This window comes from Microtus ochrogaster, unplaced genomic scaffold, assembly GCF_000317375.1.
Source record: "Microtus ochrogaster isolate Prairie Vole_2 unplaced genomic scaffold, MicOch1.0 UNK4, whole genome shotgun sequence".
NCBI lineage: Eukaryota > Metazoa > Chordata > Mammalia > Rodentia > Cricetidae > Microtus > Microtus ochrogaster.
Window position 1 is genome coordinate 15,061,289 of NW_004949102.1, and position 11,550 is coordinate 15,072,838.

The 11,550-nt window shown below is 40.3% G+C and overlaps 1 protein-coding gene across 2 annotated transcripts in view; it reads left to right on the plus strand.

Moving 5' to 3' along the window:
• The first annotated feature begins 3,223 nt into the window (after positions 1–3,223).
• Ttc26 (tetratricopeptide repeat domain 26) overlaps positions 3,224–11,550 on the plus strand; it is a 35,364-nt gene continuing 27,037 nt past the window's right edge. For both annotated transcript variants that reach the window (XM_026788595.1, XM_026788596.1), the window contains exons 1-3: positions 3,224–3,365; positions 6,464–6,635; positions 8,987–9,061. In XM_026788595.1, coding sequence (XP_026644396.1) covers positions 3,241–3,365; positions 6,464–6,635; positions 8,987–9,061 — 372 coding nt within the window. In that variant the 5' untranslated portion in view covers positions 3,224–3,240. The remainder of the gene's footprint in view (positions 3,366–6,463; positions 6,636–8,986; positions 9,062–11,550) is intronic.

An 11,550-nucleotide genomic window follows, 5' to 3' on the forward strand; every position in this document is an offset into this window, starting at 1 on the left:
GATCCATTTGGACTTGAGTTTTGTGCATGGTGATAGATATGGGTCTATTTTCATTCTTCTACATGTTGATATCCAGTTATGCCAGCACCACTTGTTAAACGTGCTTTATCTTTTCCATTTGATATATTTTGCTTCTTTATCAAAGATCAGGTGTTCAAAGATGTGTGGATTGATATCCGGGTCTTCTATTTTGTTCCATTGGTCCTCCTGTCTGTTCTTATGCCATTACCAAGCTGTTTTCAGTACTGTAGCTCTGTAGTAGAGTTTGAAATCAGGGATTGTGATGCCTCCAGAAGTTCTTTTATTGTACAGGATTGTTTTTGGCTATTCTGGGTTATTGTTCTTTAGAGGTCTTTGAAGAATTTTGCTGGGTTTGATGGGCATTGTGTTGAATATGTAGATTGCTTTTGGTAAGATTGCCATTTTTACTATGTTAATTCTGCCTACCCAAGAGCATGGGAGATCTTTCCACTTTTTGGTGTCTTCTTCAATTTCTTTCTTCAAAGGTTTAAAGTTCTTGTCATACAAGTCTTCCACTTGTTTGGTTAGAGTTACTCCGAAATATTTTATGCTATTTGTGGTTATTGTGAAGGGTATTGATTCTCTGATTTCTTCCCCAGCTTTTGTAAATGGAGCGGCGGCCCGCTTCCCGCTGCCCGGCTTCCGGCTAGGTTTACCTGAAATAATTACACGGAAACTGTATTCATTTAAACACTGCCTGGCCCATTATATCTAGCCTCTTCTTGGCTAACTCTTACATCTTAATTAACCCATTTTTAATAATTTGTATATCACCACGTGACTGTGGCTTACCAGGATGAGTCTAACCTACGTCCATCTCGGAGAGGAGAGCCATGGCGTCTGCCACACTGCCTTCTTTCTCCCAGCATTCTGTTCTGTCTATTCCACCTATCTAAATTCTGCCCTATCAAAAAGCCAAGGCAGTTTCTTTATTTAACCAATGAAAGTAACACATAGACAGAAGACCCTCCTACATCACCCAGCCCTTTTATCATCTGTATACAGAAGGGCTTCTGATTTTTTTTGAGTTAATCTTGTATCCTGCTACATTGCTGAAGGTGTCTATGAATTGTAGAAGTTCCTTGGTAGAATTTTTGGGATCACTTATATAAACTACCATATCATCAGCAAACATCTACTTAGTTCTTAATTTTGGTTGTGATAGAGCATTTATCTGGCATGCATGAAGCCCAGACTTTGTTCTCCAGTATCACATAAGAACATGTGTCTACAAATGTACCTACATACAACACATACCTGTAGCATATCTGTGATCAAACTTCAAATCCATTTCAGAATTTATTTATTTACATTTTTTGCTTTTTTTTTTAGACATGGTTTCTGTGTAGCACTGGCTGCCCTGGAACTTGATCTTTAGACCAGGTTGGCCTTGAACTCACAGAGATCCACCTGCCTCTGCCTCCCAAGTGCTGAGATTAAAAGTGTGTGACATCACTGCCTGGCCAGAATGTAATCTCTTTTAGAGACAAAGTTGGGTTTATTAACTGCAGAAACAAAGGGAGAGAGTGAGAAAACATAAGCATACAACGCACTTCCTATAGAACAAGTGCGGGCTTCTCAAGGGAGAGACTTAGAGTGATGTCATGGTGTGTCTAAAGTTTGATAAGAAATCTTTCTCTTCCTTTGACGTTATGACCAAGGAAACTCTTAGAAAAGACAGTATTTTTGTGGGGGGTTTCTGCAGTGTCACAAGGTTAGTTTGTGATCATCATGGTAAAGGCAGGCAGGCAGGCATGGCACTGCAGTGTATCTGAGAGCTTTACATCCTGATCAGAGACAGCAGGCAGGCAGGCAGGCAAAGACCTGGCTCGGGCTTGTGAAACCTCCAAACTCACCCCTAGCGACACACTCACTCAAAGCCACACCCACTTCAACAAGGCCACACCTCCTTATCCATCCCAAACAGTTTCACCAAGCGGGGACTAAGCTTTCAAACTTGAGCCTGTGGGGGTCACTCTCATTCAGACCAGCACACCCACTGAGGGCAGTTCTCTTTAGTCCTTTGTTTTTGAGACAGATCCTTTAAAGGAAAGAGTTAAGGAAGCAGGAGAGATGGTAGAGCTGTTAAGAACACTGGTTGCAGAGGGCCTGTGTTTAGTTCCCAGAACCCACGTGGCAACTCACAGTTACAGTTCTCTAGTTCCAGAGGATCCAGCGTCCTCTTTTGTCTTCCATGGCACTGAATGCACATACATATATTCTGGGGATCACCTATACAGTTAAAAAGAAGATAAATAAATCTTTTTAAAAAATAAAAAGTTTTGGGGGCTGGAGAGATGGCTCAGTGGTTAAGAGCATTGCCTGCTCTTCCAAAGGTCCTGAGTTCAATTCTCGGCAACCACATGGTGGCTCACAACCATCTGTAATGAGGTCTGGTGCCCTCTTCTGGCCTGCAGACATACACACAGACAGAATATTGTATGCATAATAAATAAATATTTTTTTAAAAAAAGTTTTGAATCATCAGGAAGGAGTGAAGAATAGTTTGTATCAAGAGTTACTTACAAAATATATCAGTTTGATCCTATGTATAAACAAAGGCAGTTGTTATTTATAGCTACCTTTTAATAAAATAAGCATAAAAATTAAATTCTGATAGCCTGAAACAACAATCACATGTAGTAACTGAAGAGATGATAAAAACAGAAAATTAAATATTGTACTTATGAAGTTACATGATGACAAATACATTTTGATTACATACTTCACCAAAGAAAAAGAAATACAACTGGGCAGTGGTGGCGCACGCCTTTAATCCCCGCACTTAGGAGGTAGAGGCAGGCAGATCTATGTGAGTTCGAGGCCAGCCTGATCTACAAGAGCTAGTTCAGGGACAGGCTCCAAAGCTACAGGGAAACCCTGTCTTGAAAAACCAAAGAATGGGAAAGAATTGTTAAGTGGTGAGGGCAAAGAAATATAAGGCAGAAATATAAAGCGAAGAAATGAGTAGGGTGTTGATATCAAGTAATAAATCATAACTGTAACTTAGGACCTTTCCACTGCCAAGACTTCATCTCCAGAGATGACGCACATCCCTTCCCTACAACAGGACCAAAGAGACAGGAGCTAGAAGGAGGAAGTGGAGACACAGAGGCCAGAGAGGACTTGAGGCCTCTGTCACTGAGATCCTCTCTCATATGAGTGTGACTCTGTGCATGTCTTTTCTCACCATTGTAGTTTAATGATGAGAAGAAATTGATGAACTTTCATCAGAATCTTCAGGATATTAAAGAAGACCAGCTTAGTTTGGCCTCAATCCACTATATGCGATCCCATTACCAAGAAGCTATTGATATATACAAGCGGATACTGCTGGATAACAGGTCTGTGCTCTTTCCTGCCCTCATTGAAATCTCTGCTGTTTTATTAGTTTCTTTTGTGTTTAATTTGGTTAAGAACCTAGTGTCCTCTGGACCTAGTACCACCACATATTCAAGGCTCTTTTGTTGCTAATCTGACGAGGTTAAAAACTCCTTGGATATTGTTCATATCAGACTGTCTCCACCCTTTTTCTTTTGTTGGTTTTATTTTTAATTTTACTATTTTATGTGTATGTGTGTTTCACCTGCAAGTATGTACACCAAATGTGTGTCTGGTATCTGCGGAGGCCTTACATGTGACTGTGTGCTACCATGTGGGTGCTGAGAACTGAATTTGGGTGCTCTGGGAGAGGAGCCCGTTTTCTTAACCATTGGGCCTTCTCTCCAGCCCCTTGTTTTCTGAGACAGGTTCTCACTTTGTAGCTGTCCTGGACAGCTTGTGTAGGCCAGGTTGGCCTGAGTTTACAGAGAGCCACCTGCTTCTTCCTTCCAAGTACTAGGACTAAAGGCAGGTGCCTTTTTCAGTACCATTTCTTCTTTGTAATGAGCCTGTTTTGAAATTTTTCCCTCCCAATTTTCCAGAGAATTTATATACTGACATATTTGCTGATAACTTTGTGTGTGTTTATATAAAATGAGTGTGGTTTTATATAAATTGAGTGTTTTTTCACCTTCTCATAAGAATCATTTTCTACCCATTGGAAATGATAATGCCGTTTTTGAAAAATTATGGCCTTGGAGGAAGAAAAATTATAACAAATATAAGGACTCATATATATGTCAATGCCATAATGAAATCTGTTACTTTGTATGCTATATTTAAAAATTATGATAATTTATAAAATAGTAACAAAAGAATACATTATTTAAGGCTGGACATGACAGCATACTACTGTAATCGTATTAGACTACTAGCATGCTAGGCAAGATTGCCTACTAGGGCAATAGTGGTTTAAATGTTAGGGGGCAACCACCTGCTTTCTGATTGGATTGAAGCCTGTTCCTTAGGGAGAATTCATTTAAGTACTATAAAACTGGCTAAAAGCCCATTACTAGGGGCTGGAAAGATGGCTCAGCAGTTATGATAACTGGCTGCTCTTCTAGAGGTCCTGAGTTCAACTCCCAATACCCACATGATAGCTTAAAACCATGTGATGAGATCTGGTGCTTTCTTCTGGCCTGCAGTCATACATGCAGGCAGAACACTAAATATATAATAAATAAATAAATACATCTTAAAATAAAAACCTATTACTATAAAAGTCATTGGCCCTAGTAGAGAAGCTACTGCTGTTTTTCTAAAGGGACATGATGCACCTCTTAAATTGCCTTTTGAATGTTTATGTTTATACCCATAGATTAAGTGCTACTGTCAGCTTGGCCAAAAAAACTCCTTTTAGTGAGTGGCATTAACTATAGATACTCATAGCAAGTCAAAAAGGTTTTCTCTAGGTGAAACATCTTTATCACTCCCTCAAAGGCTCAGAGAGCATTAAGGAAGAGAAAGTGGAAAGAATATAAGAGGAAAGGGTGATAGTTGAAGAACACACTGCCTTCTGGGCATTCTTGAATACACAGCACCATGTTTCTTTGCACAAGATTGGGCCTTTATCATTCCAAGGTGGAAGAGGGGGTGCTCACAAAACCCTGTCCTTCTCTGAGGACTTATAGACAGTTAATGGTTGCTGGGGAAGAGAGGCTTATGAGACTTCACCTGAGGAGACAGAAGCAGTTAATAGTGCTTGCAGGAGAGGGGGACATTTTCTACAGTAGTTATGTGTAGGCAGAAGTTTCTGTCCCACCAGCAGCTCCCAAATGAACACACTTAGGTGTATATTAATTATAAATGCTTGGCCAATAGCTCAGGCTTGTTACTAGTTAACTCTTACATTTAAATTAACCCATATTTCTTACCTACGCTTTGCTATGAGGTTTGGTACCTTTTCTCAGTATGGCATACCCATCTTGCTTCTTTCTGTCTCCGCTGGTGACTTCCAGACTCCATCCTTCTTCCTCCCAGCACTCTCAGTTTAGCTCTCCCGCCTAACCTTATCCTGTTCAGCTATTAGCCAGTCAGCTTCTTTATTAAACCAGTCTCAGCAACATATATTCGCTCAGTGAAAGGAATATTCTACAGCTATGTACACGCTGGAAGGCATGCTCCTATAAATAACCCCTTACCCTTGCCTCTATAAGTAACCCTAATTAAATTCATTGGCTCACACACACATATGAAGACATATAAAAGGGAGACTGGTAGAAAAGAGGAAGGGATGAGTGGGAGTGGGAAGGGCATAAGAGAGTATAAAGGGGGGGTTAATAGCTCAAAATACATTATATGTTTATTTGAAAATGACACAAATCAGCATGTATAATACATGCTAATAAAAACTTTTATAAAAGAGAAATATATCAAATGTAGTTGAAAGACACTCACATATTATAATGCAAAAAGAAAAAATATACTAATTATATCTTCCTTCCTTCCAATGCAGATCCTTGCCCTGTTTTTTGCCTTGTTGTTCATTTGAGATTTGCAGTTAGACATTTAATATAAGATAATAGTTGGATTCTACTTTTCCTTAAATGTTATTAGAATCAGTGTGATGGGTTTTCTATCTATAAAACTATCTGATTCAAACTGAATGTATATACTTAGTGTATGAATGTTAAACAACAAACTTCTTTTAACATACTTATTTGTTTTCCTTCCTAAAAATTATAAAGCTTTATGAAGTAGATTTCCTGAAGTATTTATATAATAAATATTTAGTCCCTCATGAGAATTGTGTCCCTGTATCTTTCCAAATCAGATGTGTTGTTGGATATGCAGTTTCTTTTGTTTTGTAAGCATGTTGCATCTTCTGTCCCTTCCATTCCTACCTTATTATTATCATGTGACTTCTGTATGTAGAAGATGTACCCAGTTGTTATATGAACTTTAATTGATAAAGTGATGGTTAGTTAGTAGTCTAGATCAAAATTGGAAAAGAGTCAAATGAATTTGTTATTAATAAAGGAAGATGTTTGGAAACCATGATTGTTGTATCAGGAATCAGCATCTGTGAAATATACTTCAGCTTGAATCTTTCTGCTAACAGGGAGTACCTGGCCCTCAATGTTTACGTGGCCCTCTGCTACTACAAATTGGATTACTATGATGTCTCCCAAGAAGTCCTGGCTGTTTACCTTCAGCAAATTCCTGATAGTACCATCGCACTCAACCTTAAGGCTTGCAATCACTTTCGCCTTTACAATGGAAAAGCAGCTGAGGTAGGCATGTAGATGTGTGTTTCTAATTAGCTCGGTTCTAATGGGAATTAGTTTATAACAGTTCCCAGGTTAGCCCATAAATTCTAGGATTTATAGCTCTGTAGCAATGCTCCTTGGTCATTGCCAGTGTGATTCTATAACCAAATAAGTGTATAAACATTTTTTTTAATGGATTTTCGAGACAGGGTTTCTCTGTAGCTTTTGGTTCCTGTCCTGGAACTAGCTCTTGTAGTCCAGGCTGGCCTCGAACTCACAGAGATCCATGCCTGCCTCTGCCTCCCAAGTGCTGGGATTAAAGGCGTGTGCCACCACCGCCCGGCTAAACATTTTTTTGAGACAGGGTCTCACTATGTAGTTCTGGTTGGCCTCTAACTCCTTATGTAGACCATGTTGGCCTTAACTACACACAGATCTGCCTTCCTTTGCCTCTGTGAGTTCCAATTCAGTCTGATCAATATGGAGAGTTCCAGGCCAGCCTGGTCTACATGGACCTCTGTTAACAGAACCCACAGGAGAAAAGAAGACAGTTACCAAGAAGCTGTGTTTGACTCTGTTCTTGTCTGTCTAGATTTTTTATTTTTTTTAAAGCTTTCTCAGGCTTTATGTAGAAATTCTTGCCAAACATTTGGGTGCCATTTGTAGATGGACGTTTCTGTCCTGTCCAGTCCTGCATCTGTTCAGTCCCAAAGAAACACACAGAGGCTTATATTAATTATAAAATGTTTAGACTATTAGCTCAGATTTATTATTAACTAGCTCTTAAAACTTAAATTAATCTATAATTCTTGCCTATGTTTAGCCATATGGCTTGGTACCTTTTCTCAGTGAGGCATTCTCATCTTGCTTCCTCTGTATCTGGCTAGTGACTACATCTCTGCCTTTCCTCTTCCAAGAATTCTCCTAGTCTGGTCACCCTTCCTATACTTCCTGCCTGACTACTGGCCAGTCAGCATTTTATTAAACCAATATGAGTGACAAATCTTTACAAGGTAAAGAGCATTATCTCACAGCAGATAAGTGCATTAAAATGTACTTGATAGTGGAAGTGTAAAATCCAATGTGAAGCTCTATGGATTCAGAACTGCTATTCAAACTGTATAGAAATTCATTGTGATGTATAGACTTTGAGTCTGGTTAATTCTGGTATATGAATTTTTGCAAGTTTTTAATAATAGAGATAATATAATTAGAAAAAAGAATATAGGAACAATGGTAAGACTGAAAAATCAAAGGCTTAACTTCTAAGTCTTTGACACTGAAAATAAAGATTAACCCTAGGAGTCTTAAAACTAACCTGCACAACTTTTAAATGTCTTACTGAGTATGAGGCTTGAGACACTTAACTTTAGAATGCCATGTAGTCCAGGGTAGCCTCAAATTTGGTACGTAGGCAAGGATGACCTTGAACTTCTGATCTGCTTCTATTTCAGAGTCCTGAGATTACAGATGTGTACCAACACTTCCAGTTATGAGGTGCTCAGGATCAAACTCAGGGCTTCTTGCATGCTAGGCAAACATGCTACAGAGCTACAACCCCAGCCTCCAAAACACTTAACTTTTATTAATGAGTCAATGATGTCAGCCGGGCAATGGTGGCGCATGGCTTTAATCTCAGCACTCAGAAGGCAGAGGCAGACAGGTCTCTGTGAGTTCGAGGCCAGCCTGGGCTACAAGAGCTAGTTCTAGGACAGGCTTCAAAGCTACAGAGAAATCTTGCCTCAAAGAACCAAAGCTAAACAAACAAACAAATAAATAAATAAATAAATAAATAAATGATGTCATCTGTAAAATGTGGATAATAATAATTATATTGACTGAGAGCCCCAAGGATCAAGTGAAATAGCATGTAATACTCTTTGTAAACTATAAAGCATTATATAGATATGTGACATAAGAACTATATACCCTTGGGGCTGGAGAGATTGATCAATGATTGAAAACATATACTGCTCTTGCAGAGGACCTGAGTTTAGTTCCCAAAGCCCATGTTGGATGATTCACAACCACCTATAACTCCAGCTCCAGAGGTATCTGATACCTCTGGCCTTAGGGAGTACCCATACTCACATGCACACATCCACACAGAGATGCACACACATATACATAATTTAAGAGAATAATAAGCTAGGTGTGGTGGTGTACGTCTTTAATCCCAGCATCAGGAGGCAGAGGCAGGCGGATCTCTGTAAATTCAAGTTCAGCCTGGTATACGTAGCAAGTTCCAGGACAGTCAGGACTGCATAGAGAGAACAAAAAAAATCAAAAATAAATAAATATAATAACAAAGTAAATCTTAAAAAATAAGAACTATATGCTTATTATTTGATACGTCTTTCCTTTTTATATTTCAGGCAGAACTCAAAAGCTTGATGGACAATGCCTCTTCACCCTTTGAATTTGCAAAAGAACTCATCAGGCACAATCTGGTGAGTAAGGTTCCCATCTTGATTGACTTGAGTCCTGTTTTATTTGGTACATCACAGCAATTAAAGATGAATAAAAGGAGATTCCAGCTGGGTGGTGGTGGCACACGCCTTTAATCCCAGCACTCAGGAGACAGAGGCAGACAGATCTCTGTGAGTTTGAAGCCAGCCTGGGCTACAAGAGCTAGTTCCAGGACAGGCTCCAAAGCTACGGAGAAACCCTGACTCGAAAAACAACAACAACAACAAAAAAAGCCCAAAACAACAAAAAAAGGAGATTCCCCAGCAAATATTGCGCTACTCCAAGGAATGCCTCATTATTGTGAAAAGGGATGAAATGAATTTCTAACACCAGTCTCTTTCCTTGGGGAACCTCTTATTAGGAGGGCAGAATGTTTGGAAAGAAGAGCAAGGCAAGGCAGACCCAAGTGTCCCTTGTCCTTGGGGGACCAGAGGAACATATCCTCATGTATTAGAATAATGGGGACAATTGTTTAACTTGAAGATTGGCTGAGTTTTCGAGGGTTCGTTCTAATCTAGATAGGGTTTGAATCTAGAGCAAGTGTGACGTGTGTAAGATGACCAGGGATGATTGTCCCTGTAGTCTAGAGGGAGTGGAGGGTAAAGCTGGGTGAGCAATGGTATAGGGCTAGATCATGATGACCATTGCTTAAAATATAAGTTCGGATGAAGTTGTATTCTACCAGTCATGCAACATAATGAGATGCAGACTGTGTGCTCCCAAGCCACCTACCTGGAGCACTAAGCAAATGATTTTGTATGAGTCAGCCTCCTCATCTGAATACAGTGGTAACAAAAACTATAGCTTCTTTAGTGGCTTTGTTTGTTTCCTCTTCCTCCTCCTTTTCTTATTGAGACAAGATCTCACTACACAGCCCTAGCTGAGCTGGAACTCTGTATAGATCAGGTTCACCTGGAACTCCCCAAATACAGGCTGGCCTTGGAACTCTGTTTAGACCAGGCTGGCCTGGAACTCTCCACAGACCAGGCTGGCCTGGAACTCTCCATAGACCAGGCTGCCCTAGAACTCTGTATAGACCAGGCTGGCCTGGAATTCTCCATACACCAGGCTGGCCTGGAACTCTCCATAGACCAGGCTGGCCTGGAACTTGCCATAGACCAGGCAGGCCTGGACCTCGCTATAGACCAAGCTGGCCTGGAACTCATAGAGAGCCATCTGTTTTTGCCTCTCCACTGCTGACATTAAAGGCATATGTCACTGTACTCAGCCAAGCCTATACTTTGAGGCCATGTGTAGACTTTTACACTCATGGCATCAACAGCAGCACTCAAAATTCCAGGTCTTAGGGGTGTTCAGTGTGTAGTGACCCCAGCCTGCCTGCTGAGCCGTCTTGTTTTTAACTTTTCTGTGTAACCCCACCATCTGATGGAATACTGCCAGTGGTGGTGTGGTTTTTACCACCCTCTTAAAGCCTGCAGTGTCAAACCACAGAGAAGCATGGATCAACAAAAGCATGGAACACCAAAAAGTCCTTAGTTGAAGGTGTACATTTGTGACTCTTGAGAGTAACTTTACTAGGGTGCTGGGAGCAAAACACAAATTTGGGGGAGGCTGAGGAGTGACAGGGTAAGAGGAAATTAGCAGTTAACCACAGCTTTTGAAGTTTACCATTAAAAGAAAAAAATAGGGCATTCTCCAGAGGGAACAAAGGAACCAAGTGGAGATTTGACAAGAAAACAAAAACCCTTGTGTGTGTGCTTCAAGCTGAGAAGTGGGGCTGCTGCTTTGGGAAGACTGAAGATACAGTGGTTAATGGAGAACCAGAGTCAGATGGAGTTTGAAGCGATAAGATCAAGGGAGCAGATGAAGTTCCCTTGTTAAAGGAAAGGACAGAAAAAGGAACCAGAAAAAATGATCAACATGACTATTCTGAGGGTAAAATTATGTAGTCCATGCCTGATAACCTTAGTTTCAGTGTGTTTGTAGACAGTTTACCACATTCTGAACATTTGCTAGGCCGTGTGGACAAATTGTTTTAAATGTTTTATTCCATTTCTGTGTGTATGTATGGGTATGTGTTTTCCTGGTGCACATGTGAACTTGTGGTGGTCAGAGAACAACCTGCTGGAATTAAGAATGTAGGTACTAGCCAGGCAGTGGTGGTACATGCCTTTCATCCCAGCACGCAGGAAAGCAAAGACAGGTGGATCTCTGTGAGTTTGAGACCAACCTGGTCTACAGAGTGAGTTCCAGGACAGCCAGAAATAACACAGAGAAACCCTGTCTCAAAAAAACCAAAAAAGAAAAAAGAACGTGAGTCCTGGAGATTGAACTCAAGCTGTCTGTCTTCCCATCATTTTCTTATCAATTTTTTAACCATATTTATTAACTGATTTATTGTGTGTGCATGTGTACACAGTAAACATGTTCACCGTGGCATGCATGTGGTAGTCAGAGGACTATTGTGGGCATTAGTTCTCTCCTTCTGTCACCACCTCAGGCTCCTTAG